The sequence below is a fragment of the Sturnira hondurensis genome, unplaced genomic scaffold (assembly GCF_014824575.4).
Source record: "Sturnira hondurensis isolate 20B ecotype Veracruz unplaced genomic scaffold, ASM1482457v3 Scaffold0014099, whole genome shotgun sequence".
NCBI classification, from domain to species: Eukaryota; Metazoa; Chordata; class Mammalia; order Chiroptera; family Phyllostomidae; genus Sturnira; species Sturnira hondurensis.
Window position 1 is genome coordinate 969,423 of NW_028086730.1, and position 26,103 is coordinate 995,525.

Sequence of the window (26,103 nt, forward strand, 5' to 3'; positions counted from 1 at the left end):
GACCCCTCCCGTTTCAATCTGAAACAGGAGATACTGTGGCAAGTTACCTCACAAGACAAAGAAATAACAGATCAGTGTGGGACTAGAAGGCAGAAAAATACCGGTTGTGTTTTAGTCGTGTGATTATCAACCCAGGAGAACCCCCGAACCACCGGCGAATTCCCCCGGGAGATGTGGAACCCAGGAAAGATGTCTTTCAGCCGCGTCTTGCGTAAATATCGCGCCGCTAGAAAATGCAGGTAAAACAAGAGATTTTAATAGCACTTCAAAGGTCGAGGCATTGAGCGTCCATTCCCTCAGGGGCACAGGACACTCGAAGGCCCTGTAAGACCACCGAAGCAGAGAAAAGGAAGGAGAAGGATAACCAAGATGACCAGCCAGTTCCGGCCGGTGGACGAGAACCAACAGGTCCACATTTGGAAACACCCTGACATCGGCCTCGGCCGGAGCACGTGCCCTGCAGAAATCAGCTGCGAATCAGGACTTCTCCATCCGAGAGCGGGGCGCCCCGCGCACCGTCACACTTAGCAAACGCGGGAGTGTCTTGTCGGTACTTTTCTGGATGCGATCAAGTGTTTAATCCGAATACCCCTGTTGAAGAACGCACGTGGGCGTGCACACCCGAGTGTGCCTATGCACACATGTATTTTCACATCAGTGAGTACATGGGTATGCACACATTAAAAATTAAAATGAGCCCTGGCCAGTGTGGCTCCGTGGATTGAGCTCAGGCTGTGAACCAGAGGGTCGCTGGTTCGATTCCCAGTCAGGGCACAGTTGGGAGCGCATGAGAGGCAACCAATTGAAGTTTCTCTCTGACATCAATGTTTTTCTCTCTTTCTTTCTCCCTCCTTTTTCCTCTCTTTAAAAATAAAAAAAATAAAACCTTTAAAAATCTTTTTAGTACAAGCTTTGTGTCTAGTTTCAATGTCATGACTGATCAGAGAAGAAGAAGAAAAGCCAGATGACAAACGGCCACGTGCAGACCTGCAGAGCCCCTGCACCCGCAGTTACAGGAACGCACTCGGAACAGCTCGGACGCACCGTTACACCCCCGTGAATCCAGCTGGGAGCAACCGGAGACGACCCCGGCCGGGGGTGGGGGTGCGTGTGGAGTCAGAGAAACTGTACCTACCCCAGCGGAGGGGCCGCCGGAATCTGGTTTGGTCTGGCAAGGATTCCTTCCGACAGCCTTTTTCGTCTTACTGAGGGGAAAAAGACAAGCTATTTATACTCTTTAACATCACATTAGGAAAATATGTTCCGAGGCCATGCTTCCCAAGTGCCGGTATTTCCGGAGTCCTGCCAAGAGATGTCACAGCCACGACACACCAAGCATGCCGTGCGCGACCGGGTGTTCCCGCACACCGAGGCGCCCTGTGCGCCCCCCCAGGGTCTGCGGCACTTACCAGCTCCAGTGACCCAGGGTCCTTTCCTGCGATAACATCATCACCTCTTCCAGAGCTCAGGGCCACTGGGAAACCGGAGTGAGAGAGAGAAGCATTTTGTGAGAAGCTGTTGTTCGGAAAAGTGAAAGCCAAGGGATCCAGTGTGCCCAGCCTAGGAGCCCTCCCCCAGTCAGCTGTGGCTAGCGAGAGTCCCGGGACGGGAGGGTGCCTCCGCCTGTGGGGCAGATAGGCAGGCTACCAGCACTTGTTCCTGAGGTCGCTGCAGAGAGGGACAGGAAGAGCCCGGAGACTTCGCCCCTGGCTGTGTCTCAGGGGTCCCTGTCTAACTGAGAAAACCTACGGGACTGCTTTAATCATCCCACCCAGAGATGTTATCCAAAACCACACATCGGGCTGAAGTCGAACCGCAAAGCACGCGGAGGGCTCGAAGTCGGGTGTCTTCTTGACCGTTCGACAGGGAGGGGACAGGGGAGCCTGGTCCCCAGCTGAGGGTGGGGCTCCACCGCCTGACGCCCAATCTGATCTGCGCTCCAGGCAGGATCAGACGCGTGCTGTTTTCAGCTCATCAGTCTCTTCTCCACTCTCGCATTCTGCTGGTCGGCGGCCCTTCCGTTTCCCAGGAAGCACTGCTGTGTGAAAACTAACAGTCTTCCCCCAGCCGAGTGAAGTGGGGAGAGATTCACCTCCACTCTGGTCACGGGGAGTGGGGGAAGGTCAAACCAAAGAGAGAAAAATAAACCAGAGCCTTGAAGACGATATGTGGGCGCCACAGGGTGCCCCACGTTTACAAGGACAGCGGTGGTGCACGCAGGCCCAGAGGCCCCTGGCGAGGACCCTGGTGAGGCCCCGAGGCTGCGGGTGCCAATGCTCCGCCCCGCCCCCCCCCCCCGCCGTCACTACACCCCTCCCTCGCCCTGTCCAGCCACTGCACACTCTCCCGCCCTCCCTGTTCTCCCACGACGTGTAAACACACCTGCACACTCACACTGAGAGTGTCTTCCCAGCAGCCTGATCATGGCGACTCAGGAAGCAAGGAGAATACACCAAAGTGGTCACTAACCAGAAAGACCCCATGTGCTCCTGGCGACATCCACAGGACCCTGGCCCCCAGGAAGACCTCTGCAGAGGGACCTGGATGGCCTGTAGGGGGTCTTCCAGTCGACCACAGGTCTTTTAACCCTTCATGCCACGCATGCCTTCATTCTTGGGTGCAGCGTGTCTGTACAAAGCCCCTGCTGCCTGCCAGGTCCCAGGGTGGCTGGCGTAAGGCCTCCTCCCAGACCTCACCAGCCAGGACACGGATGGCCACAGACACTGGTGCGTAATGACACTGACTGGAGCCGTGCGCACTTGGAACCAGGTGGCAGACAGGGCCGACGGGCTGCATTTACCAATACCCAGAGGCGGCTGTGGGAGACCCAGCTCAGGAGTCAGGGTCTGCACCACCAGCTTTGGTGGCCGCCGGTGGGGGCCGTCCGCCACGTCTGGGCACGGGCGGAGGTTTGTCGGTTTCTCATATCAACGGTGCCTGATCCCTGAGTCCAAATTACAGGCCAAAGCCACAGAATTGTCTCCCAATCAGAGGCCTCTTACGGGACGCCCCTGCAAACCCAGGGCCCCTTAATCAGGAACCGGGGGCGGGACGCACGCACTCTACCACGGCGAGCACGCTCATTTTCCCAATTCCACAGAGCTCCTCGGCCGCCTCCCTCTAATTTTGCTGTCCGTGTCCTTTTGAGGAGGTTTTGTGAATTGCAAATCAGGGTTCCAGGGCACACAGAACAACCGCAGTGACAAGTGCCCAAGCCACCATCTCCCAAGGGCCCCTCGAGTCTGAGGCACCTTCCTGGGAGGAGCTGGAAGGCCAGCCTCACTGTGTTTCCATGGTTTCCAAGGAGCTGCCTTTATAGACAGGCCCCCACGGCCCTGCCTCCCAGCTCCACATCAGGCTCAGGGGCAGGGCTCGGGCTCCTACCTGCAGAGACTTCCAGAGAGAAATCTCCTCTGGGGTCCCCCACTTCTGTGAGCTCTTAGGAGGGCCAGGCTGGTGGCGGGAGGGGATGAAGCAGTCACTGTACGTGAAACAACCCTCACAGTAAAGCAACGTGTGTGGCACCACCGGAGAGGGAGGCTGTGACTCACGGCTGGGCAGAGGGGGCTTGGGAAGGGCCGAGACTGCATTTGGGTCTTGCGTTGAAGGCCAAGTGTGAGGCACTTGAGGGCAGGGGACATTATTGCCAAGGGCAGCTGAATGCCAAGGGCAGAAAAAGAGGGTGGGGTGGGTGTGAAGGTATAAGAGGGAGTTTCACGGGGAGGAGTGAAGATAAGGGAAAGGAAGCTGACCTGGGCAGAGAGGGTCTGGGAATGCCAGGCCAGTCATTTGGGGTGCCTGCGGGAGCCTGGGGGCAGGGGGCTGGGGCAGGGCACTGAGTGACCCAGAGCGGAGTCCGGAGGCAGATCCTTGGGCGAGGCAGGCAGGGCCAGCAGGAAAGGAGCTCAGTTATGCGCAGAGCGGTATAGTGGCCGTGTCATAACCGCTGAGGGGTGATTATAAATCACAGCTAAGAGCTCATTCCCAGCGGGGGCTCTACCCTGTGACGTGGCTTCTCAGTGAACCCCGAAGTTAGGAGATGCCCGGCCTCCCTCTGTGGTCTCCTCCTTCCACACCCAGTCCACTGTTCTGGGTCTTTTGCCTCTTCCTCTAACTTTAGAATTGGTTTGTCAATACCCACAAAATGACTTGCTGAGATGGCGATCGGGACTGCGTCGAATTTCTAAATGGAGTTGGCAAGAACTGGGGTCTTCCAGTCTTCCCATCCTCGAACATGGGCTAGCTCTCCGTCCATTTAGGTCTTTGATTTCATTCCTCAGAGCTGTGTAGCTTTTGTTAGAGCGGGTTTGTACTTATTTTGTTAGATTTATGCCTAAGTATTTTGTAGTTGAGGGTGCTAATGTAAATGGTATTGTGTTTAATATCAAACCTCACAGGTTCCTTGCTGGTAGAAGAAAAGGGGCTGAGTTTTGTCTATCGACTCTGTATTCTACAACTTTGCTCTATGTCCTGGCCTTTTAATCCCTCAACCCAGAAGTTTCACTCATCACTTCCACTCACAGCCCATTGGCTGGGACCAGTCCCACAGCCACACCTAGTTGCAAAGGAAGCTGGGAAATGCAGTCTTTAGCTGAGTAGGAAGTGCCAGTTAAAAAGTCTATTTCCATGGAAGGAAGAGAATGGATATCAGAGACACTGGGTGATAGCTGCCACCCAACCTCCTCCCCATGTGCCTCAGTTTATACAGTGCCCCTGCCAGGAGTCCCGGAGGGGGCACTCTTAGGTGTAGCCTCCTCCAGGTGACCTCACTTGCCCTGGTAGACAGCTCTAACCCCTGAAGCCAGCACGCTCCCATGTCTCCCAAAGCCCAGAGGAATTCTCAGCGCTAATGTCGCTGTCAAAGTCCAGACTGAGGGAAAGGCAGCCATCCCCTGCTTCTCACCAAGCCCCACCAGCCCCACAGGCCATGGAGGAGGGAGCAGCTCACACCTCAGGTTGCACCTGTCGGCTGCCCTGTGCCTGTCTTCCAGCCTCCCACCCACGCGCAGCACCTCGGGAGGCAGAGTCTGGGCTCCCTCTGCCCTGACTGGGCACCAGGTGATGTGAAGGCCTGGCTTTGCCTTTGTCAGCAGCACCCACCCTGGGACCGGCCACTCCCACCTCCACACCAGCCTCTTACCCCTGTGTCTGCTGGGAGGGAGGTCACGTGAGAATCCGGGGTCCTCCTGAACTGGCGACCGCGGTCGGGACTAGGCTGCTGCTCCGCACGATGGAGACCACCCCACGTGGCTGCTGCCTGAGGAACCGCCCGGGGTCCAGCTCGGGGTCCCAAGCAGAGCCGGCCGGCCTGGGGTTCTGGGAAATGCCTGGGTAGGTTTGGACTTACCTACCCAGGCATTTTTTGCTGGGAAGAGCAAAAAATTGAAAATGTATTTGATAAAATAATGAAAGAAAACTTCCCTGACCTGGTGAAGGAAATAGACATACACGTGCAGGAAGCACAGAGGGTCCCAAGCTAGATGGACCCAAAGAGGGCCACACCAAGGCACGTCATAATTAAAACGCCAAAGGTTAAAGATAAAGAGAGAATCTTAAAAGCAGCAAGAGGAAAGCAGAGAGTTACCTACAAAGGAGCTCCCATAAGACTGTCAGCTGATTTCTCAAAAGAGACCTTACAGGCAAGAAGGGGCTGGAAAGAAGTATTCGAAGTCATGAAAGGCAAGGACCTACAGCCAAGATGACTCTATCCAGCAAGGCTCTCATTTAGAATGGAAGGGCAGATAAAGTGCTTCCCACAGAAGGTCAAGTTAAAGGAGTTCATCATCACCAAGCCATTATTATGTGAAATGTTACAAGGACTTACATTTAAAAAAAGAAGCCCTGGCTGGTGTGGCTCAGTGGATTGAATACCGACCTGTGAATCAAAGGGTCGCTGGTTCGATTCCCAGTCAGGGCACATGCCTGGGTTGCAGGCCAGGTCCCCAGTAGGGGGCGTGTGAGAGGCAACCACATATTGATGTTTCTCTCCCTGTCTTTCTACTTCCCTACCTCTTTCTCTAAAAATAAATAAACAAAATCTTTTAAAAAAGAAGAAGACCAAAACTGTGGATATTAAAATAGCAATTAATTCACAGCTATCAACAACTGAATCTAAAAAACAAACTAAGCCAACAAGCAGAACAGGAACAGAATCCCAGAAACGGAGATCATTCAAGGGGTTACCAGCTGGGAAGGGGGAGGGGGAGAATGCAGGAAAAGGCGCAGGGATAAAGGAGCATACCTGGTGATACGAAATAGACAGGGGAGGTTCAGAACAGTATAGGAAGTGGAGTAGCCACAGAACTGATATGCACAACCCATGGACATGAATGAAGGGTGGGGGGTGGGGAACTGTGGGAGGGAAGGTGGGCACCAGGTGGAGCGGGGCAAACTGGGACGATTTGAGACAATTGAATAGCATGACCGATAAAATGCAATTTTAAAAAATTTGCTAGAAGAAGAACGAAGCCCTAGGTACCCTGTATCAATAGTCAGGTAAGCGCTGTAATCTTCAAGGCACTAACAGGGACAGGACTGAAACTTGGCCTTGGGACGGGACAGTGAGCATACGCACAGGCCCCACCGGCACAGCCGCCGAGCACCCGGCACCACTGCTGCCCTGGGGGTGAGGAGAAGCCTTCCCGCCCGCGGTGCTGGCTAGATGGGCTGTCCACGTGGGGAAGACGAGCCCCAGACCAGACACGACTCAAGCTCAGGGGGAAGGGGAACCTGGACGTGAAATGTAACGGTGGACCCTGCTCTGGGTCCAGGATGAGCCCCAGGGACCTGGCCTGTCCCGGTCGCCCTCGTCCTTGCACGCCCCCATGCCTCGGGCTGCGATGGGTCAATGTGACCAACAGCATGTGGCAGAGTGATGGCATGTCACACATCACGTTCACAACGAGGTTATGGGAGACCCCTTCGGAACCTGCCTTTGCCCCCTGGGCTCTAGAGTAAGCCGGAGCCAGAAGGCATCCCAGTCGGGGGGAGACCCCATGGGCCTCAACTTCCCCATCTGTGGAATGGGGACAGGTGGCTGCCCTGGGGGCAGCAGGGGGAATGAGGTAGGTGCAGCCTCTGAAGATGCCGTGCAGGCCCAGGGTCTCAGTCAGCTGGATCACGTGACCGCCCCCATCAGCACCTTGCTGCTCTCAGTCCTGGACCAGGCCTGGGGAACCAGAAGGGGCTGCCATCCAGGCTGGGCTCTTGGCTTCCCTTTCTCCTCCTGCCTTGCTCGCCTGCCCACCCTCCTGGCCGTGGGACTCCCCCCTTTGTCCCCCTCTGCCACTGCACCCACCCCTCCTTCACTTGCATCCTTATATTTCCTCTCCTCTTTCCAAACAGCCTCTGTTACCCTGAACTTGCCTGGGAATTCACGGGCGGGTGGATTCTGAACTTGGCCTCACCAGCGGGAACCAGGGCCTGTCCGGAGAGGGTCTCCCTCTGGGAAAACCCAGGTTCTTCTTCCCAAGTGCCACTCTGGGCCCCTCCCTGCTGTGACCCTCCACCCAACCCGGGAGGCAACGAAAGGGATTCCGAGACCTCGAATTGTTCTGGGAGCACAGAGGAGACAGTCCACCCTGCCAGGACGAGGTTCGAAAGGAAACCTCAGAGACTGTCTGCTCAGGTTGGACGTGAAGAACCGGCGCCACAGCCCTGCTGGGCCTCGCTGATCTCGTGGGCAGCGGTAGAAGCCCTTGACTTCTTTTCTTAAATTGGTTGGGACTTAATGAAGCCACAGTGACAGAGAGTAGGGCCAATGACGGGTCTCTGCGAACGAGGGCAGAACGGCTTCTGCGTCCAGACCTGCCTCCGCCAACCCGGCTACCCTCCCCGAAGACCGGTGTGGCCCACGCTGTCCTCGACCCCTTCTGACAGGCAAGGGGGCGGAGGCCCGAGAGGTGAAGTCACGCCGACAGGAGGTGGCAGAGCTGGGGGTCAAGTCTGCTAGTTCCAGAGTCCAGTCTCCGCCAGCACTGGAGAGAAACCTGGAAACGGTCCAGCATGTCCGCCACCCAGCCGCCTCCCTCGTGGCCTGGCCAGTTTCTGCCAGGGCTCGTCCCGGGGCGAAACCCTTCTCTTTCCGCCTCCCCAGAATTCTGCCTCGACTGGGCTGTTCAGGACTCCATTCTGCAAAGGGGTGGGCCACGCAGGGGGGACTGGCCCCCTGCAGAAAGCACCTGCCCATTTGGCCAGGGACTGTCATTTAAAAACACTTTTTTTTGCCACGCACAGTTCCTCGGGCCTCCAGTGGGAAGCCCATAGAAGACAGGCCCACCGCCGTCAGGTCCGGACCCTGCCCCACTGCCCCTGAACATCTCACAGACCACTCAAACCAAGTCCTGGAGGATCTGAGGTCTGATTGCCCATTAGCTGTCTTCCGCCGCCCCCGCCTCCAGGGCAGCGCCTTCCACCTGCGAGTTTCTGAAACACGCAGCACCTGACTATTTAGTCAGGGGCACTGACCTCTTTCCCCTCAGATCGTCAAATAAAACAGTGGCAACAGACAACAAAATGAGAGCCATCCAGTGGGAAGCATCGAAATTATACCTATTTTTTTTTTTTTGGTCAGATTAACAAAAAATATGTTCTGGGTGTGTGTGTGCTGCGGAATTTTAGTAATTGGTTGATGTGTGCCCAGCAATAACAAAGGCTGAAAATTGCTGCTCTAGAGGGCTGAATGGTCCCCTAAAAATACACGCCCCCCACAACCACTGGAGCCTGTGAGTATGATGGCATCTGGAAGCGGTGAAGTTGAGGACCCCGAGACCACTCAGGACTATCCAAGTGGTCCGAGTTCGAAGGGACAGAAGAGGAGCCGACCCACGGAGGAGAAGTCGGACGGAGGGAAGGTGGAGGCACAGGTTGGGCACTGTGGCCCCAGGCCAGGGCTGTCTAGAGCCCCAGAAGCTGGAGGAGGAGAGGAAGGGCCCCCTCCAGAGCCTCGGGGGGAGTCGGCCCTGCCGGCACCCTGATTTGGGGCCCCGGCCTCTAGACGTGGGGGAGTCAGTGTCTGTCCTTTTAAGCCCCCAGTTTGCTATGGCCCTTTGTCATAAGGGCCATAGGACTCCCCGGGGCCCACAGGGGACCCGTGCCCCTGCTGGCGGGACGACCACGGAGCCCAGCCACCCACCCTACTGAGCTAGACTGCTCCCAGGCGGCCCCGCTGGCCTGGCTGCTGCTTCCTGCTTTGCCTTTGGGTTAGAAGGTGACCAGACAGCTCGGTCCGAAGGGGCCCAGGACAATGGGGCCCAGAGGAAGCCCCCGGGCTGGCTGGTGCAGGGATCCTCTCTGCACCAGAGGCTCCCACGGGACCTAATGTTTAAACCGGGCTCTGTCCCCTCTCCACCCCTCGCTGGCACGGGCCCCCACAGGCAGGCTGTGTCCCAGCCATAGGCTCAAGGTGGCTCTTCTCGGCTCCCGGCCTTGCCACCGGCCTATACCTTCAGCCGATTTCACCTGCGGTGGCCTCCCTTCTTTCGCCTGAGCGGAGTGGCTGCTTTCACACGACCGGGCGGCCGGCACCGGGTCCGGTCCCCCAAGACCTGGGCAGGGCCTTGGGCTTCTGGAGCTCTGGGCTGTGGCACCACACCACACGGGCTGCGGCAGAAGTCCCACTGGGGGCTCCCAGTGTGGGGAAGCCCGCTGTTCTTTATCCGGAGCTGCCCTACAGGGTTTTCTTCATCATCACAGCCAGCCACCAAGCGTTCTCCTGTGCGCTAAGCACCTCCTGGAGTCTGCAGCTTGACTGATTCACAAAGAAGAGAGAAGAAAACTGTCCCATAGCTGCGGCCCCTCTTCTACGCTGTCACTGTTGGGAAGTCATAATGGTCACCGGTCTGGTTCCATCACGTCCCTCAGATGGACAGCCAGTCACCCTATTGGCGGACGGCAGTGGGGCCTGAGCACCCCTCCAGCCTTTTACGAAGAAATACGTCATTGCATCATCAGTGCTACCCTCCTTAGTACGTAAAAAAAGCCACCCCTATCTATACTTTGGGAAAGGGCCGGCAGGCCACAGTGGATGGACCCTGCGTGGGAGTTCCGCATCCTGGGAGGTTCCTACCCGCTCCAGAGCCGGAGCCGGAGTGCGCGCCTTCTCCAAGCCTTACGGTAAGCACCCGCGCGCAGAGCAACCACGTGGCGGCAGAGCCGAGGCCGGCGGGAATGCGCGGAATGCGCGGCGGCGGCTCTGCTCCTGAGCCAAGGCCTAGGTTCCCGCAGCGCGCCTCCCACCGAGCCTCCCTTCCCAGACCGGTTGCTACCCAGCCCCAGGCCCCGTGGCCGAGAACCTCAGAGGCAGGTCGAGCCCCTGCACGAGTACCCCCGCGAGGCTTGGGTAGTTTTCACCCCTCACCCCCCACGCACCAGGAACTCCCCAGGGGGTCCAAACTCGTGTCCTGCCAGCAGGCCCAGCTGAGTGAGGCCCAGAGGCCTATGGGGAAAAGTGCAGGGCGTTAGGCAGTGGCACCCCTCTCGAGTCACCTGAAAAAAAGTTCCTCCCCCACACCTCCCGGCAAGTGTCCAGAGCCCCAGAACACGGAGGGTCCCCATAACCGAGACATCACCACCCAGCCCCGAGTGTCCCTCCACCCATCCACCCCCAGGACCGTGGCAAAAGATGGAAACTTCCGCGTTTTGAGGGCAGAACAAAGCTGACTAGAGGGCAGGAGGATGCCGGGTCCTCCCCGCAGTCTCCGAGAAGGGGAGAGGATGGGCGCCGGGTGACAAGTCCTAGAGGCAAGGGTAGGGACCTCAAGTCCCCGGCCGGGGTAGCGACGCCACAGGAGGGTCTCCAACGGGTCCTCCTGCAGGCAGGCCCCATTCCCGCAAGTCGCTGCCCACCGCAGGTTTTGGAGGCCCCGAAAGTCTATGCAGCAGCACCCTGCGCCCTAGCCAGGGGCTGGAGTCTGCTTCTCTGCGGCGGCGGGTCTCGGCCCTGGTCGCTTTGTTGGCCACGGGAGACTGGAAGACATGGCCTCCTAGGTCATTCCCTCACCTCCCGAGGGGTTTACCTTAGTTGCAGTCGCTTATCAACTCAATCTGGGTGCCCACTTCGAGCCCCTTGGTCAGCGCCCTGTCCAGGGCCCGCCCGCGAGGTCAGGGAGTTCCTAGGAGACCGGGTTTCCCGCTGCTCAGAGCACCAGGCGATACATTTGGAGGGGCAACGTTCAGGGAAGGACACCTTCTCCGGAAGGGCACCTTCTCCCTCGGGATCCTAGAGGCAGGGGGAGCCAGCCCCCTCCCACACCTGTTGGAGTTTGCTTTTTAATTCTCACGCACACCTCGCCCGAGATGTTCAAAGGTGGGGAAGGCGTGAACCGACCCCGCATTCCACCATATTGAGGACTGGGGTTCCGAGCGGGGTCTGCGTGTGGCTGAAATGAACAGAGGAGAGGTAGAAACGCACGTCCCGGGCTTGGAAGGTGCGGCCGTCCCTGTGTCCAGCTTGTGACTGTCCCAGGTGCCTGGGCCAGAGGCCGCAGCTTTGGGACACCGGAGAACCGCATTGGCCTAGCCCGGGCGCAGCTACCGCCACGAGCACCCCCAAAGCGAGCGGTCTTGGGGGAAGGGGAGCCCGAGCGCTCCCGGAACCCTGCGGCCTACATTCGGAAGCGTTTTTTCAGGACAATTTAAGGGCTTAACAAAGGAAAACTCGTGGAGCTGGAGCCAAGTCCTTTCAAGTCGCCGCCAGGTATGCGGCTGCAGGTGACCCCACCTGGGTGCCCCCGCCCTCTCGGGAGAAGGCGGGTGCCCAGAGATCGACACCCGTGTAAGATCTGCATTGGGCCCCGTACCCCCTCTCCAGAGCGTCCGTCCGGCAGGGCGGCGCGCAGCCGCGTTGCGTTCCAGGGTCGGCGCCGCGGCCCGCGGGTTCCTGAATGAACGCGCGCCCTTCCCCCGCCTTGAATGAAGGTTCCCACAGCCAGGGATGGTGGCAAACGCGCTTGCCGCGGAATTCTCCCTCTCCGGGCCGACAATCCGCCGGAGCCACCGTCACCACGGTGGGGGGCCAGGGGCCGAGGAAAGAGGGAAGGTGTTTTAAGTTACTTTTGGATTTCCTTTCGAACCAACGTGGTTCCCCTACCGATTGGGCCGCCAGCCTTTTGTCTCCAAATGGTTACCAAGAACCTAGTGCAGAGTACTTTAAATGAGCCCAGAATTCGCAGTTCCTGCTTCGTGGTGGGTTTTTTTTTTTAACGCAGTGTAAAATTAAAACTGCAACAGAGAAGTTTTTTTAAGTTGCTTTTCTCTTAGAAAAAAAATTAAAATCAAAACGTACTCTCTGTCTCCTAGAAGGAGCAGCCCTCAAGGGCTAGGGGCTGTTGGCCCCCTTGGGGGCTCCGGGGAATGCAGATCTGGGCTCCCTGGTGGGGGCTGGGCGGCAGCAGTCCCCCCCCCCACCCGGGGCCCCAAATTCCAGCGCCTCCCCCGCGGGTTCCTGGACGGCTCTTCACGCTCACTGGCCGGGCTTGCACTTTTGCGCCCGTCCCTGAGCGGGGCAATCAACGAAGTTCCTCGTAGAGATCTGCCCGGTCCGCCTAGTAACAGCGCCTCTCCCCCATTGGCTCATGCTAATTCCAGTTTCCTCTGCCTTTCTCCCGGGTTGGGGGGACGGGGAGGTCCCTCTTGGACCCGGAGCCCGTTTTGCCCGAGCGTGCGATCCTCTGTCTGCCCCTCCACCCCTCGCTATCGCTGGCCTGCCTCTGGCCGGGCAGGGGCTCACGAGGGGCTCCGGCCCCCTAGACCCCCGAGACGGGAGCCGCCGGGTGATAGCACACAGCCCCATAAATCATCCGGGCGGCCGCCGGGTTGGGATTTTATGAATGAAAAAGCAGCCCGGCCGCCCTCGTGCGCGGGCTGATGCTGCAAGGCTTCAGCCAGCCCCGGGCCAACCGGAGCGTGGGTGCCAGGGGAGGGGGACACGCAGTGGGCGCTCTCTGCTTGGGCCACCCACGGCTTCTGAGGCGTGAGCCGAGGGTAATTACCCTCTGGACCCGGAATACCTGTAACCCTAACACCCGAAAGGGAGGGGGCACGGGAAGAATCAGCCCTGGAAGTGGGGGCGCCTTGCCGTGGTGCGGGCGACCTTGGGAAGAGGGTGGGCTTTTTATCCGCGTCCTTTGAGCCTTTACTGGCAGCGGGTACGGTGGTTCGACAACACTGAGATGTATTCGAAGGGAAGTAAATGAACAGTTTTCCTAATTTGGGGGAGGTATTGTAAAACTTATTAAAATGTTAAGATTGGGTAAAATACCTTTATTTTTTGTAAAGCACAGAAAAGACGGAATCTAATAAAACATTTTAAAAATTATTTTATACATCTCTTAAATTTGCTACAATATTGGGGGCCCTCATATAGTCAGGAACATATATAGATTTTTGTTTAAAAATCATCTGGTCAGTACACCCATTTCTTTAACTCACAATTGCTCTATTTTTTGCCAGCCCCTGCCATCCCTACCAGGCTCACGAGTGCAGCCCCACGGCAGATTATGACAATGAAAAGGTGTCCAAACCCCCAACAGAATCAATTAAGAAGCTTCCGGTGGTCTTGTCCCAGGCAGAGAGGTGACAAATATTGCCAGCGATTTATTTTAATTTTTAATTTAAAAATGAGCCAGGACAGAGACCACTGTTTGGCTGCCTACTAAACAGGGTGTTTTTCTAGCAGTTAAATTGCTGGGAGGGGTGGGTTGGGATTTAGGGACCCCCGCCAGGATGGACTCGGCTAAGGTAGGAAGACAGCCCGCAGATCCCCCAGGCAAGGGAGTTCAGATCTCAGGAAATGCTGGCCACCATCTTGGGCTGCTGCTGGGTTTTTCGGGCATTTATTTTGTTTTATTTTATTTTTCTGAGCTAGCGCATGCATGCTAGGCTGAAGTCTCTTAAAGGTTCGGGGTCACCCCCCAGGGCATTTGCAACGACCCCCCTGTGCACAGGAACGAAGCCTCCAGCAGGGCTGTGGGCTCCACTGGGTGTCCCTGAATACTAAATGGTTCCTGAAATTTACACGTGTTAATGAAAATGAAAGAAGACGTAGACGTTGAGATTCCTTGGCTGCCTCACCGCCCGTGGGTGCCCTCGTGGCGTTCTCGGAAATGCGCCCATTCTCCCGGCTCGGATATAGGGTGACGCCAAGCCCCACAGTCCCCCCTCCATGCGGTCTCCCACCCCCCACCCCCGATTGCGTGTGGCCTGCCCGCCCTCCTAGTTGCCCCCCTCTGCAAAGCCACCTCCACCCCACCCCCAAATCCCAAGGGACCCACTCCGGGAGAACAGTACCCCCCTGCACCCCTGTTCCCTGGCGGGGAGAAAGGCTGCCTCGGGGCAATTTGCATTTCTATGAAAACCGGGCTTCGGGGGCAACTCCGCCGCGGGACTCTGCCCCTCGACGCTCCCTTGCGCTGCGCTGCGCGCCCCCTCCCCCTGAGCCCGCCCCCGCCCCCTCCCATTCTCTGCCTGGCTTTGATCTCCGCTGAACAACAGTAACGTCACAGGGACTACAGGGAAGTTTTGTTGGAAGTTGCAAAGTCCTGGAGCCTCCAGAGGGCTGTCGGCGCAGTAGCAGCTAGCAGCAGCGTCCGCGCGCTCCGGCAAGGGGCAGAAGAGCTCGGGGGAGCGCGGAGCGCAGGAGGTAGAGACGAGCACTGACCGATCCCCCCGAGCCACCGCCCGCCCCAGGCTGACCAGCAGAGCCCCAGTCATGGCGCACCAGCTCCTGTGCTGCGAGGTGGAGACCATCCGCCGGGCGTACCCGGATGCCAACCTTCTCAACGACCGGGTGCTGCGGGCCATGCTCAAGGCAGAGGAGACCTGCACGCCCTCCGTGTCCTACTTCAAGTGTGTGCAAAAGGAGATCCTGCCGTCCATGCGCAAGATCGTGGCCACCTGGATGCTGGAGGTGCGGGGCTTCGGGCGGCTCTCTTAGGACTTTCCTGCAACTTGTTGCCCAAACTCACGTTCCTCTGCCTCACCTTCCCTTTTTCCCACCCTAACTGAAGTTTTCTGGGGTTGTTGCTAGGAATCGTATTTTCAAAAAATATAGATGTTGTGGGTATTTTTTGAACGAGGAGGGGGTGGGAGCATTAGAAATTCCCTTTTTTCTGGGGGGAGGGGAGAGGCCGGGGAGGGGTCCCCTTGGGAAAAACGAGTGCCAGACGCACCCCAACTGGCTCGAGGGTGTGGGCTGGAAATTCGGGTGCCCTCTGTGGCCCCCGCCTGTGCCCCAGCCCCGCCGCGCCGCCTCTGTCGGCCACCAAGCCACTAGTTCCAGGGGGAGGGGGCATATATTTGACTTTAAAATTAATATCCATGGACACGTATGCAAGGGCCGCTCGTGCCAGTATTATGCGCCATCTTTGTTCTTTTATTGCAAAGCAAAAGTGTTTATTAATAATTGGGGGCAGGGTGGGGGCGGGGAGCGGCTAGCGAGGCGTTGGGGCCGCAGCGAGGGGCCGCGCGGATGCCGGGAACTGGCGGGAGGGGCGCACGGACCGAGCTCTAGCATTTTGGGGGGACACTCCTCTCCGGAATGGGGGCCCTTTGTTCAAGCAGCGAGTCCCGGGGCGCCCTGCATGGCCAGTCAGGGCCGGAGAGCACGCCAGGCTGCAAGGTCGCGTGGCCCCCAAGACACTGGGGGTTGACCCTTATCGGCAGGGGTCTCAGCTTGGGGGACTTGTTTGGAGAGAGGTGGAGGCTCGGGTCACATTTAAGGTTTTCAGTGGGAGCCTAGGGTACCCGCAAATATTTTAAAATAATTTTTCAAAGTGCGGCGTGGTGCCCTTGCCAGAGGGAAACGGCGCCCGCGCCCAGAGGGCAGGGGGGGCCCTGAGTTTGAATTCCTGGGGATCTCCCTGGAGCCCGCAACGAGCTCTCGACCCCCGGGTCGGGTAAAGGGCCGCCCGACGGTCATTTTCAGGGGTTTTTTATGTACCTAATTATTTTTTAAATATTTTTAAATATTTTTTGAAAAGATGACGTCTGGGGAAATGTGGCGCGGCGGCCTGGGACGCCACCTTTGTGTCTCACAGGCTCTGTGAGCGCGGCGCCCAGCCCCGTGGCCTGCACCCCTTTCGGTGCGACCCTGATCCAGGCGGGCCTCCAGCACCCGCCCGGGCCGGGGTCCCCGGGCGGGCAGCCAGCTCAGAGCGCACCGCCCAATCGTGCCCGCTCCCGCCGGGCCAGCCGCCTGGGGACTTTCCCTTTCAGTTTCGGGGTGGGTGGGTATTGGGGACACTCGGGAGAGTGGGACCATCACTGGAAGCGTCTGCAGCCCCCTGCCCCACCCTCCGCGCGCTTGGAGACTCCGGCCAGGGCACGAGCGGGGGGCCCGGGAAGGGGTCCGGGCAGCGTCGGTCACGGCCCCGGTGCCCCAGCAGGTCTGCGAGGAGCAGAAGTGTGAGGAGGAGGTCTTCCCGCTGGCCATGAACTACCTGGACCGCTTCCTGTCGCTGGAGCCCATGAAGAAGAGCCGCCTGCAGCTGCTGGGGGCCACCTGCATGTTCGTGGCCTCCAAGATGAAGGAGACCATCCCCCTGACCGCCGAGAAGTTGTGCATCTACACCGACAACTCCATCCAGCCCGACGAGCTGCTGGTAACACTGCTGCCCATCGACATCCCTCTAGCCAAAGGCCGCCCCCCCCCCCCCCCCCGGTTGCGGGGAGCGGGGGGGGGGGGCCCAGTGGCCCGGGCCCCTCCCGGGGAGCCTGCGGGCCCCGGGTCGCCGCGATCGCGTCTGCGCCCCTAGCGCCCCTAGCGTGGCCCAAAAGTGGGCGGCGCGCGCCCTCTAGCGGCGTCGGCGCGCGTCGTGCCCCAGGCCTTGCGTGCGTGCGTTCCAGGCACTGGAGGGCTTTCTTCTCTGCTTGGGAAGATCGGGTCCGCTGTGGAACGCGCTGCACGTACGCTCTTTTGGTCTGGAATTGCACATCCCCCACTTCCTGGATCCTCAGCGTCGCCATCCCCTCTCTCCAGGCCCGGGTCCCACTCGGCCCCCAAGAGCTTTCTGTCCCCCCCTCTTCATGCTTCTTCACCCATTTGTTTCCACAGCAAATGGAGCTGCTGCTGGTGAACAAACTCAAGTGGAACCTGGCTGCCACGACCCCGCACGATTTCATTGAGCACTTCCTCTCCAAGATGCCTGTGACCGAGGAGAACAGACAGATCATCCGCAAACACGCGCAGACCTTCGTCGCCCTCTGTGCCACAGGTAGGGCCACTCAGCTGGCTGGCCTGGCGTCCCTGCTGGACGTGCCTGGGGAGCTTCCTGCACTCAGCCTCAGTTTCCCCATGCGAACAGCCCCTTCCTGTTCTCAGACGCGCTCCTCTGCCTCTGTTCTGTTGAGCATGGTGGAGGGGTGTCGCCCTCCTGGGGCTGCCTGGCATGTCTGCCTGTGTCCAGCCCCTGTGGCCTCTGCCCCCCACTCCAGGCAGGGGCCACTCCATGCTAGAAGGGGTTTACGCTGGCCGCCAGGCCGGCCTCTCCCTGCCCCTCCCTCTCTAGCCGTTCCCTGTGTCCTCCAGGAGCCTGGGCTTTGGGGCCCCCTTCTGGCCTCTCCCTGCTGGGCCACCTGCCAGAGGCACCTCCAGGGGTGGGGAGCCCTGGCCTGCAGTGTCTGCACCACGTGCTCTGGGCAGCCAGCTCGGCCCTACTGCGGGGGCTGGCTCCAGCGGCCACCAGAGGAGCCGCTGCCTGAGGCCCCGCTTGGGGCGCCTCAGCTGAGCCTTGGGAGGGGCTCCGGAGCAGTTTGCCGCTGTGGCTGGGGGCGGGGGGAGGGGCGGGGCTCGGGAGAGGCCTCTCCCTGGTGCCTGCCTCCCTCCCTCCAGCCCAGCCCCTGGCAGCAGCCAGCCTTTCAAAGCCCAGGGCAGAACCCCACCTCCCGCTCGCGCACACGCGCGCGCGCACACACACACACACACACACACACACACACAGCCGCACACGGTGGCCTCCAGCTTCCCCCTCCCTGTTCCTGACCTCTGTGACCCCTTTCTTGCCTCTCTCCAGGCCCATGCCCCCATCCTGCCCAACTCTGTGTGGTCCCGCCTGTGCCCTGGTCAGGCCTCAGTTGAGACATCTGTCTGGGGCTTACCCCAGCAACCTGAGGACCACATTTCATCAAACGGGAGACTGGCCTCTGGTGTCTATCACCTCTGGGGGGCAGAGCCAAAGCCTGGCATCACAGTGCACCCTCCTGATGTCTGTATTCTGGGGGCTGGTGTTTCTGGGCTAGGCCAGCATTGGGACGGTTCTTGCTGGCCTCTCCAGCTTCCTCCAAGTCCTTCCCAGTGAGGCGTGGTGGGGACAGATGGAGAAGCCAAGGACATTGTTGGCTTGGATGGATCTGAGGGGTGGGGGCGTTCCAGCTCTGGCCCTGGGGTGGGGGCGGGGAGCCTCACAGAGGCCGTCCCCTCTGGCTGGGGCGTCTCTGAAGGAGCCAGACCTCCAGAGACTTTTCCAGCCTTTTATGGGGCTGAAAGTCGCTCAGAGAAACAGCGGCTTCCTGGAGATCAGACAGTGAGTGGTTCTTGCACGCCCTCCCCACTGGATGGCGAGGGCAGCCTGGAGCCGCCCCTCGTCCAAGACCCCGGGGAAGCCGGCCACGGCCTGCGAGTGCAGGCAGTGAGGGAGGCAGGCCCGGCACACACACGCTGCGCCCTGGCTCCTGTCCAGCTCCCAAGCTGCTGCGGTCACTGCGTGAGCACAGGGCCCAGCAGGCGCTCTGACCGCGTGCTCAGATACCTCTGCCCACCCCGGGAGACTCAGCTTTTTGTACACATTAACGGGGCGTGGGGGGGAGACCTTTGGCCAGAGCGGGGAGTAGCAGCCCCCCACCAAACCCCTCAGAAGATGCTCAGGGCCCTGGTCCTGACCCTGCCTACACAGTTTGGAGATAAGGGGGTGCAACCATGCCCTTGACACCAAGGGACCTCTCGAGGTGAGAGAGACGTAACTGAAGTGCACACAGTCACATGATGCGGGGGTGGGAGCACCCCCATTGAAAGGCCCTAGGAGGCGGGCTCTGCTCGCCCTGCACTCGGAGTTCGGAATTCCTGCACCTGCGTCACCTGGCGCTGGGTGTTGCTTTTCCTTAAAGAACTGCATTGGTGGCCACCAGCGCCTTTCCTTGTGCTGTGGTGGCCGGTGGCAGGGCCACAATCAAGCCCAGCCCGTGGCTGAGGGCCCCCAACTCCCCCATGAATGTGCTGGGAATAGTGGCCTCTTCCGAGTAATTCCTCATCGGGTGCAGCAAACAGGCAGCCCCGGGCACCCCGGGTGCTACTTAAGTGTCCTCACTGCCTTCCCTCCTTCCATAGTGGGTCCCACAGCCCTCCATGAGCTGGGGAGGGGGTGCCACCCACCCTTATCAGATGAGGGGGGTTTCCCTACAGTTCAGGGAGGGAGTATGCTGACAGAAATGACCGTGTGCCCCAAAGCACCTGATTTAGGGTTCTGGCTGCCCAGGGCTGGACCCCCACTGGGAAGCCTGTGGGCTGTGTGGGGACGTGTATGCCGGCTCGGGGGCTTGCGGGGGGGGCAGGTCCCTAGAGGACTGCTTCCAGTCTCCAGTCCTCGGGCCACTGCAGGGACTTAGAGAAAACCCCTCTGCTCCCCCTGGGGTTGGCCGGCTCTCACTAAGACACGCTCCAACACACTCAAAAGACTCATGCTTGAGGGCTGAGGGTGGGGTGTCCCCTCTCTCAGGGCTGCCTGTTACTGTGCGAGCGAGGGCAGGGCACGAGCTCCAGAGCTGGGTGCATCTGGAGCCCAGGGCCTGCCCTTGTGCCTGGGTGGGAACCAGAGGTGGGTTCGGGGCCCCCACACGTGCTCGGTCAGGCCCCTTGAGCAGACACCCAGGCCACGGGGACCCTGCAGGGTGCCTCCACTCACAGGCCCCTCACCTCTCCCTCTGCCACAGACGTGAAGTTCATTTCCAACCCACCCTCCATGGTGGCTGCCGGGAGTGTGGTGGCCGCGGTGCAAGGCCTGCGCCTGGGAAGCTCCGGCAGCTTCCTGTCCTATCAGCGCCTCACTCGGTTCCTCTCCAAAGTGATCCGGTGTGACCCGGTAAGAGGCCCCGCCCCACTCCTATGCAGGCCGCAGGGGGGCTGCCTGGTCCCGGGCACCAGGCACCCACCCCAATGCCTGGGGTGTGGACGGGGGCATGCTTTGGCTTGTGTCGGGGCCCTCGGAGATGACAGGGTTGGGGTCACGTTGGGGGTGGGCAGGTGCCTGAGTTTCAGGGCACAGGACCCATCACAGGCCAACGGTGGGCCAGCTTCACCCACCTGTCCTGGGGGCCTCTGGGGAAGGAGGGGCCCCCGGGGTCCCCTCCAGGAAGAGGCCCCGAGGCAGGTCCTGCCAGTGACCCGCACCGATGGCCAGCAAGAGACGCTGCAGAAGGGCCTCTGTGAGGCCTGAGACCACCCTGTTTCTGACGGCCGTCTGCGACAGGCCACTGCCGTAGGAGCCAGAGTTGCCCGTGTCTCCTTAAAGCGGCTGTTTTGCCCCCGACTTGGTGCTCGTCTGAAGCATTGCTGTAACTACTAGGGCATTTTCCAAATGACACCAGTGTCAGCTGTCTACTCCTGGGGACCCATGACTCCCTTGCCCCAGCCCAGGTCTGGCTCGGGGTGCCCTCTCGGGGCCCACGCTGGAGCGTTTGGGAGGCGCTGCAGCCCCGTCAGACCGGGGGGGGGGGCAGACACAGGCCTGCACCACACGTTCTTGCCCACATGTGTGGGCGGCTCCCAGAGGGGCTGCTGCTGCCACTCGGACACCACCGGGGGAGGGGGGGCACACTCACTACAAATGCCACAGGCAGGACATTGCCCACCATGGTTGGGGGACGGCCAGTGGCCCCACTGGAACAGAGGCCATGGTAACTGGGTCTGAGACACAACACCTCCCAGCCGACAGACCAGGGCAGGGAGCGGCCGAGGGTGACATTTAGGGTGACCCCCCCCGAGGGTCTGTCTGGTTACCCAGTGTGACGGACGTTGCTCAGCTGGCACAGAAACACCTGGGCAGCTGCAGGCAGGGGTCCTGCCCCTCTCCAGGGGGCCACAGTCAGCTCTTCAGGAGATGGGGCTCCAGGTCCAAGTGGGCCCGGGAACCAGCGGCCAGGCAGCCCCTCCCTGCACCACTCTGCTCTCTGCCCACCACACAGCCCCCACTGCATCAAGCTACCAGGGGCAAGTCAACAGCCGCCCCTACTTGCCCGTCAAGAGCCACCCCCGTTGGCAGGTGGGAGCCATCAGGCCTGGAGTGGGGTTGGCGCTGGGCGCCTGGGCCTCAGCGTCCTCATCTGTCAGATGGGGCCCCTCTCACCTCCCCTGCCTGCCTGCCTGCCTGCAGCAGCGAATGGTAAAGGCAGTGGGGGAGTCCACCCGATTTAACCTTCCGGCCATGGGGAGACCCTGGGGACCTCCCGGCCCGCGTCTTCTGGGCAGCAAACCCGTGGCCAGGCCGTGGCTAAACCCCTTCCTGTGTGGAAGGTTTGATTCTAGAGTAGAAGTACAGCGTGGTATCCTGGGAGCTGGGGCAGGCAGCCCTGATCCCGGGGCCAGCCTCTTCTCCGACTCTGGGAGCCATGAGGTCGCCCAGCCGTGAGCAGCACCTCCTAGCCGCTGGGACACGTCACTGAGACCAGGAGCAGCCCCTGGGCCCCAAGATTCCCCTCCCCCCTCAAAAACGCGTGGTGGTCGCCAGCGGCAATCCGCTGTGGGCGGGCACCACCAAGGCCCGTGCACCGTCCAGGCTCCAGGCTGCAGACTGAGCGGGATAAAGGGTCCCGGTCCCCCGGGGCCACCCAGCATTCATTGTCAGTCATGCACGGCCTAACACTTTGGACGGCTATTCATCACGGAGGCCGGGTTCACCGTGGGGCTGACACGGCAGAGGTTCAATCCAAGGAAATGGGGTGCAGAGGGCCTCCCAGCCCTGGATCAAGTGGCTAGATTCGCCGACAACACGGTGGGGCCGAGATCAGAGCCTGGCAGAGGAAGTCCAGTGAGAGGATGGCCCCCGCTGCTGGGGACACGGGGACGAGCGGGGGAGGTGGAGGAGGCACAGGGTGACCAGAAGGTGCTCCCAGAAGGTGGCCAGCAGCCTTGTGGTCTCCAGTCCTGAGTGGGGCCACCCCTGCAAGCTCGGCCTGTGAGACGGCTGGGGGGGCCTCCTTCTGAGTACCGTCTCCCCGGCCTTCTCCCCCGCCTGCCATCTTCCAGGATTGCCTCCGGGCCTGCCAGGAGCAGATCGAAGCCCTGCTGGAAGCCAGCCTGCGCCAGGCCCAGCAGCAGAGCCTGGACCCCAAGGCCGCCGAGGAGGAGGAGGAGGAAGAGGAGGTGGACCTGGCCTGCACGCCCACCGACGTGCGGGACGTGAACATTTGAGGGTGCTCACAGCGAGGGGGGGGCAGCCCCAGGTGCTGCCCTGATGGGCCACGGCCGGAAGGGGAGGCTTCCTTCCCTCCTGTTGGTTTTTCCTTTGCTCTTTCTCCCTTCCATCTCTGACTTAAGTGAAAGAAAAAAAAAAGTACCCCAAAACTACCTTTAAAAAAAAACACAAAAAAATAGTATTTGCATAACCCTGCGTGGGGGGGGGTGGGGGGAGGGTTGTACTACCCAAGTAGCAGGTGACGCACGCAGTCAGCCGGCTTTCGCGTTGAGAGTGCGTGCGTCTGCGCTGCGTGAGGGTGGGCCTTGATGTGAGGAGGGTCCGCAGGGGGCTTAGATCTGATTCTCTGTGTTTGAAGCATAAAAATGTTCTTAGAAGAATTCGACAAAGCATTTTAAAGTAGAAGGGCATGTTTAGCTAGAAAAGTGTGTTCCTGTGCTTTTCCGAAGGAGCACAGCTTGGAGGCGGCTGTAGGCATCTTGTATCTTGCTTGCTCATGCATGTAGTCACTTTATAAGTCATTTGTGTGTTTATTTTATCCATAGGTAGGCGTGCGCCCTTCCCTGAGTCCATGCTGGGGGAACCCAGCGGGGAGCCTAGTGTAGCTGAGCGGCCCGGGGCGCCGGCCGGCGGGGCACACCTCGAGTGCGCTTTTAGAGAGAAGCCTGCAGTAGTGAAGTCATAGCATGTTATGTTTATAATCCTCCTGGTTGTTTAGCCGTCGGTCTAGGAGATGCTGGGTTTCCTGACACCACACCTGCAGCCCGCTTGCGCCCGGGCACACCCATGGCTTTTCCGTTTCCGCTCCGAGCCGTAGAAATGTTCCGTGTACAGCACTTTTGGGCCAGTGGTTCGAGGGAGGAGGGTCTCTTGTTCACGTCGTGTGTGGAGGGGGGCAATTTGTTCACGGAATGGTTGGGGGGCTGACGCGCTGGCAGGCAGGCAGGTGGGAGCGTGGGGCCAGCGCATGCCCACAGTGGGCGCAGGGGGTGTGTGGAAGGTGAGGGTCCTGGCCAGGAGAGAGTGTGCATCCCCACATTGCCAAGGTCACGGTCTTTTTCTCTGTTGAGAAGTTGAAGGTTAGGAGTCCTTTGGTGCCAACCGGTGTTTGAAAGTAGGGGCCTTAAAGGTTTACCTAGAGAAGGAGTAGCTTAAGGGTTAGGGAAGTTTTTAAACACTAAAATATATAATTTATAGTGAAGGCTAAAAAGAATATTTATTGCAGAGGGTGTTCGTAAGGCCAGTATGATTTGTAAGGAAATGCAACCTCCCCTTGATTTACACTCACGCCAGCTGCCTTTCACGGGGTGGGGTTAATCGTGCTTAGCAAAGGTAGGTCCTTTTGTAGGAGGCGGGGAAGCCCCAGGGAAAAAACACAAACGTAGTGATTTGGCCTGTTTGGTGTTGCCCAAAGTGATTCAGTCTGAGGCGTCGAGAGGAAAACTCGGGCACTCGAATCAAGCTCTGTTCCAGTGCCTTCTTATCCCCTGCTCCCTCCTTTAAAAAAAATGTTAGGGACCAGTAGACAGTTTGCACACTTGGCTGTGTCCCTCTGACCATCCTGAGTGGGTCGCGTTGGCGGGAGGTGGCGAGGCAGGTGCGGAGAGGGTGTGAGGGAGGGAAGGGACCCGAGGGCGGGCTGCGGCTCCATTTCCCACGTTTCTCCTGCTTTCGCTGCTACCGATGATGCCCCAGCCAGTTCGGGCACAGACTCACCACGCTTCTCTATCTCACGTTGTTTTGCTGCTATTGGAGGGTCAGTTTTTTTTCGTTTTACAATGTCTTGTGCCGCCATGTAGTTCTAATTTTCTCGTAGAAAAACTGTATTACGGATGCCTTTTCTTTTGGTAGATTTTTTTTTATGTGATCAATTTTGACTTGATGTGATTACTGCTCTATTCCAAAAAGGTTGCTGTCCCACAATACCTCATGCTCACTTAACCATGGGTGGGCCGGCGGCCAGGCTTGGTCTGGCCCACGGCCTCCTGCTTCGGCAGACAGACGCGGACGAGATCCCCGCTGGGCCTGGTGGGGGCGGCCCAGCCGCGGGCAGGCGAGCGGCCCCCCAGCGTCTCTGAGGACCAGCCCGTGTCCACGCCCTCTCCCTGTGCCTAGTAGGCTGGACTCTCCCTCCGACCTGGCATTGACCATCCCGGTAGTCTTTACAGCCGTATTGTTCTTTGCATATAGCTATGAAAGTTGCATTATTATTATTATTGTTATTGTTATTGTAACGAGTGTGTCTAAACGCGCCACTGTGGTGCTGTGCCCTGGGGCCTGGTCACCGGCTTCTGGAGCCGTTGGGTTCCAGGGCTGTGGGGTCTGTTGTGTGCTCCCGTTCTGTCTGTTCTGTTCACGGCCAGAGACGCTCCTTGAAAGAGGCTGCAGACCTCCCCGAAGCCCGCCCCCGGTGCCGTGTGCCCCCTCACCTAGCACGCTGCCGAACCAAAAGGTTGTGCACCCTCGGCGGCCCTGTCCAGCAGGGAGGCTGGTGTGCTCGGGGCCCCGCGCTGCTCGAGGGACCCCTGCGTCCGCTTACCTCAACCACTCTGGCTGCAGCCTCTGTGTCCAAACCAAACCCGACCAAACCGGTCTGTCCTGGCGGGGGGCGAACGCCGTGTGCTCAGAGGCCCGCGAATCTGGGAGGGTCTCTGGTGGGTGGTCTGTGTGTGTTCTGGATCGCACGCCGTGGCGCTTCCCAGCACGAACATGTAACCAGCACGTTTCCAGCGTAAAACAAGACAAACGTGGAAAGTCTAGAAATAAAATTGGTCAAACCCTGGTGTGGTCCCTGCCTGTCTCCCGGGTGGGCTGGGTCCTGTCGGGAGGGTGCCGTCCTCTGCACTGTGGGGGTCCTCCTGCAGCCTTCGCCTCTGCCCCCCAGAGGACAGGGCATCTCCAGTCTGGACATTGCCAGATGTCCCCAGTGGTCCTGGAACAGGATGTTCTCAGTGCAGGGCAGGTGCCCTCAGGCCCCAAGAAGACTGGGGAAGCGAACGCCTTGGCTGTGGCCACCGGAGAGCAGCTTCTGGCCCGGTGACTGGTGGTCAGAGCTGTCTTCAGGCCACATCGCACCAGTTCACCCTCCCGGGGTATTTGCAGAGGAGCATAAATACCGTCAGCCCCGGGGCTTCCTCCTGGCAGGGACAGCTGCTGTGGCTCTTGGTGAACTGGGGTCCTGAGGCCCCGAGCACTCGGACGGCACAGTGCCTACCCAGGCGGCACTCGGGTGGGCCTTTGATTGTGACCCAGGAGGCCTGGTGGACACCTGTGGGTCCCAACCAGGTGGGGAGCACACTGGGTGGGTGCCACCAGGCCTGGGTCCAGCATCCCAGAGCCAGGCATTCCCCCTTATCCTTGCCCCCGGCTGTCAGAATCCAGTGAGTGCTCTGGAGCCACTCAAGCTCAGGTTACCTGTCACAATGTCACTATATGTCAATTCTCAGCAGCCTCCCTGAGCACTGACTGTGGGCCCACCCTGCCCTGGGAGGCACCGCTCCCCTGGGGGCTCCCCATGGGAACCCACGAGGCTGCCACAGGCACTGGGGCTTCAGGGGGAGGTACGGTGTGAAGGGGCTGCCCCAGGAACCTGCACGTTGCTCCCCAAGGGTCCCATGTGGCAGGAGGCCGGGGGGGCAGCTGGATCCAGAGCAGGCACCCCGAAGGCCAAGCCCAGGTTCACACCATCATGGTGGCTCAGTCC

At 59.6% G+C, this 26,103-nt stretch overlaps 1 protein-coding gene across 1 annotated transcript; it reads left to right on the forward strand.

Moving 5' to 3' along the window:
• The first annotated feature begins 14,486 nt into the window (after positions 1-14,486).
• Positions 14,487-22,532, forward strand: CCND1 (cyclin D1). The gene is made up of 5 exons (XM_037062571.1): positions 14,487-14,905; positions 16,383-16,598; positions 17,051-17,210; positions 19,921-20,069; positions 22,232-22,532. The coding sequence occupies exons 1-5, from the start codon at positions 14,708-14,710 to the stop codon at positions 22,394-22,396; spliced, it is 888 nt and encodes a 295-aa protein (XP_036918466.1). The 5' UTR covers positions 14,487-14,707; the 3' UTR covers positions 22,397-22,532.
• Positions 22,533-26,103: the final 3,571 nt, after the last annotated feature.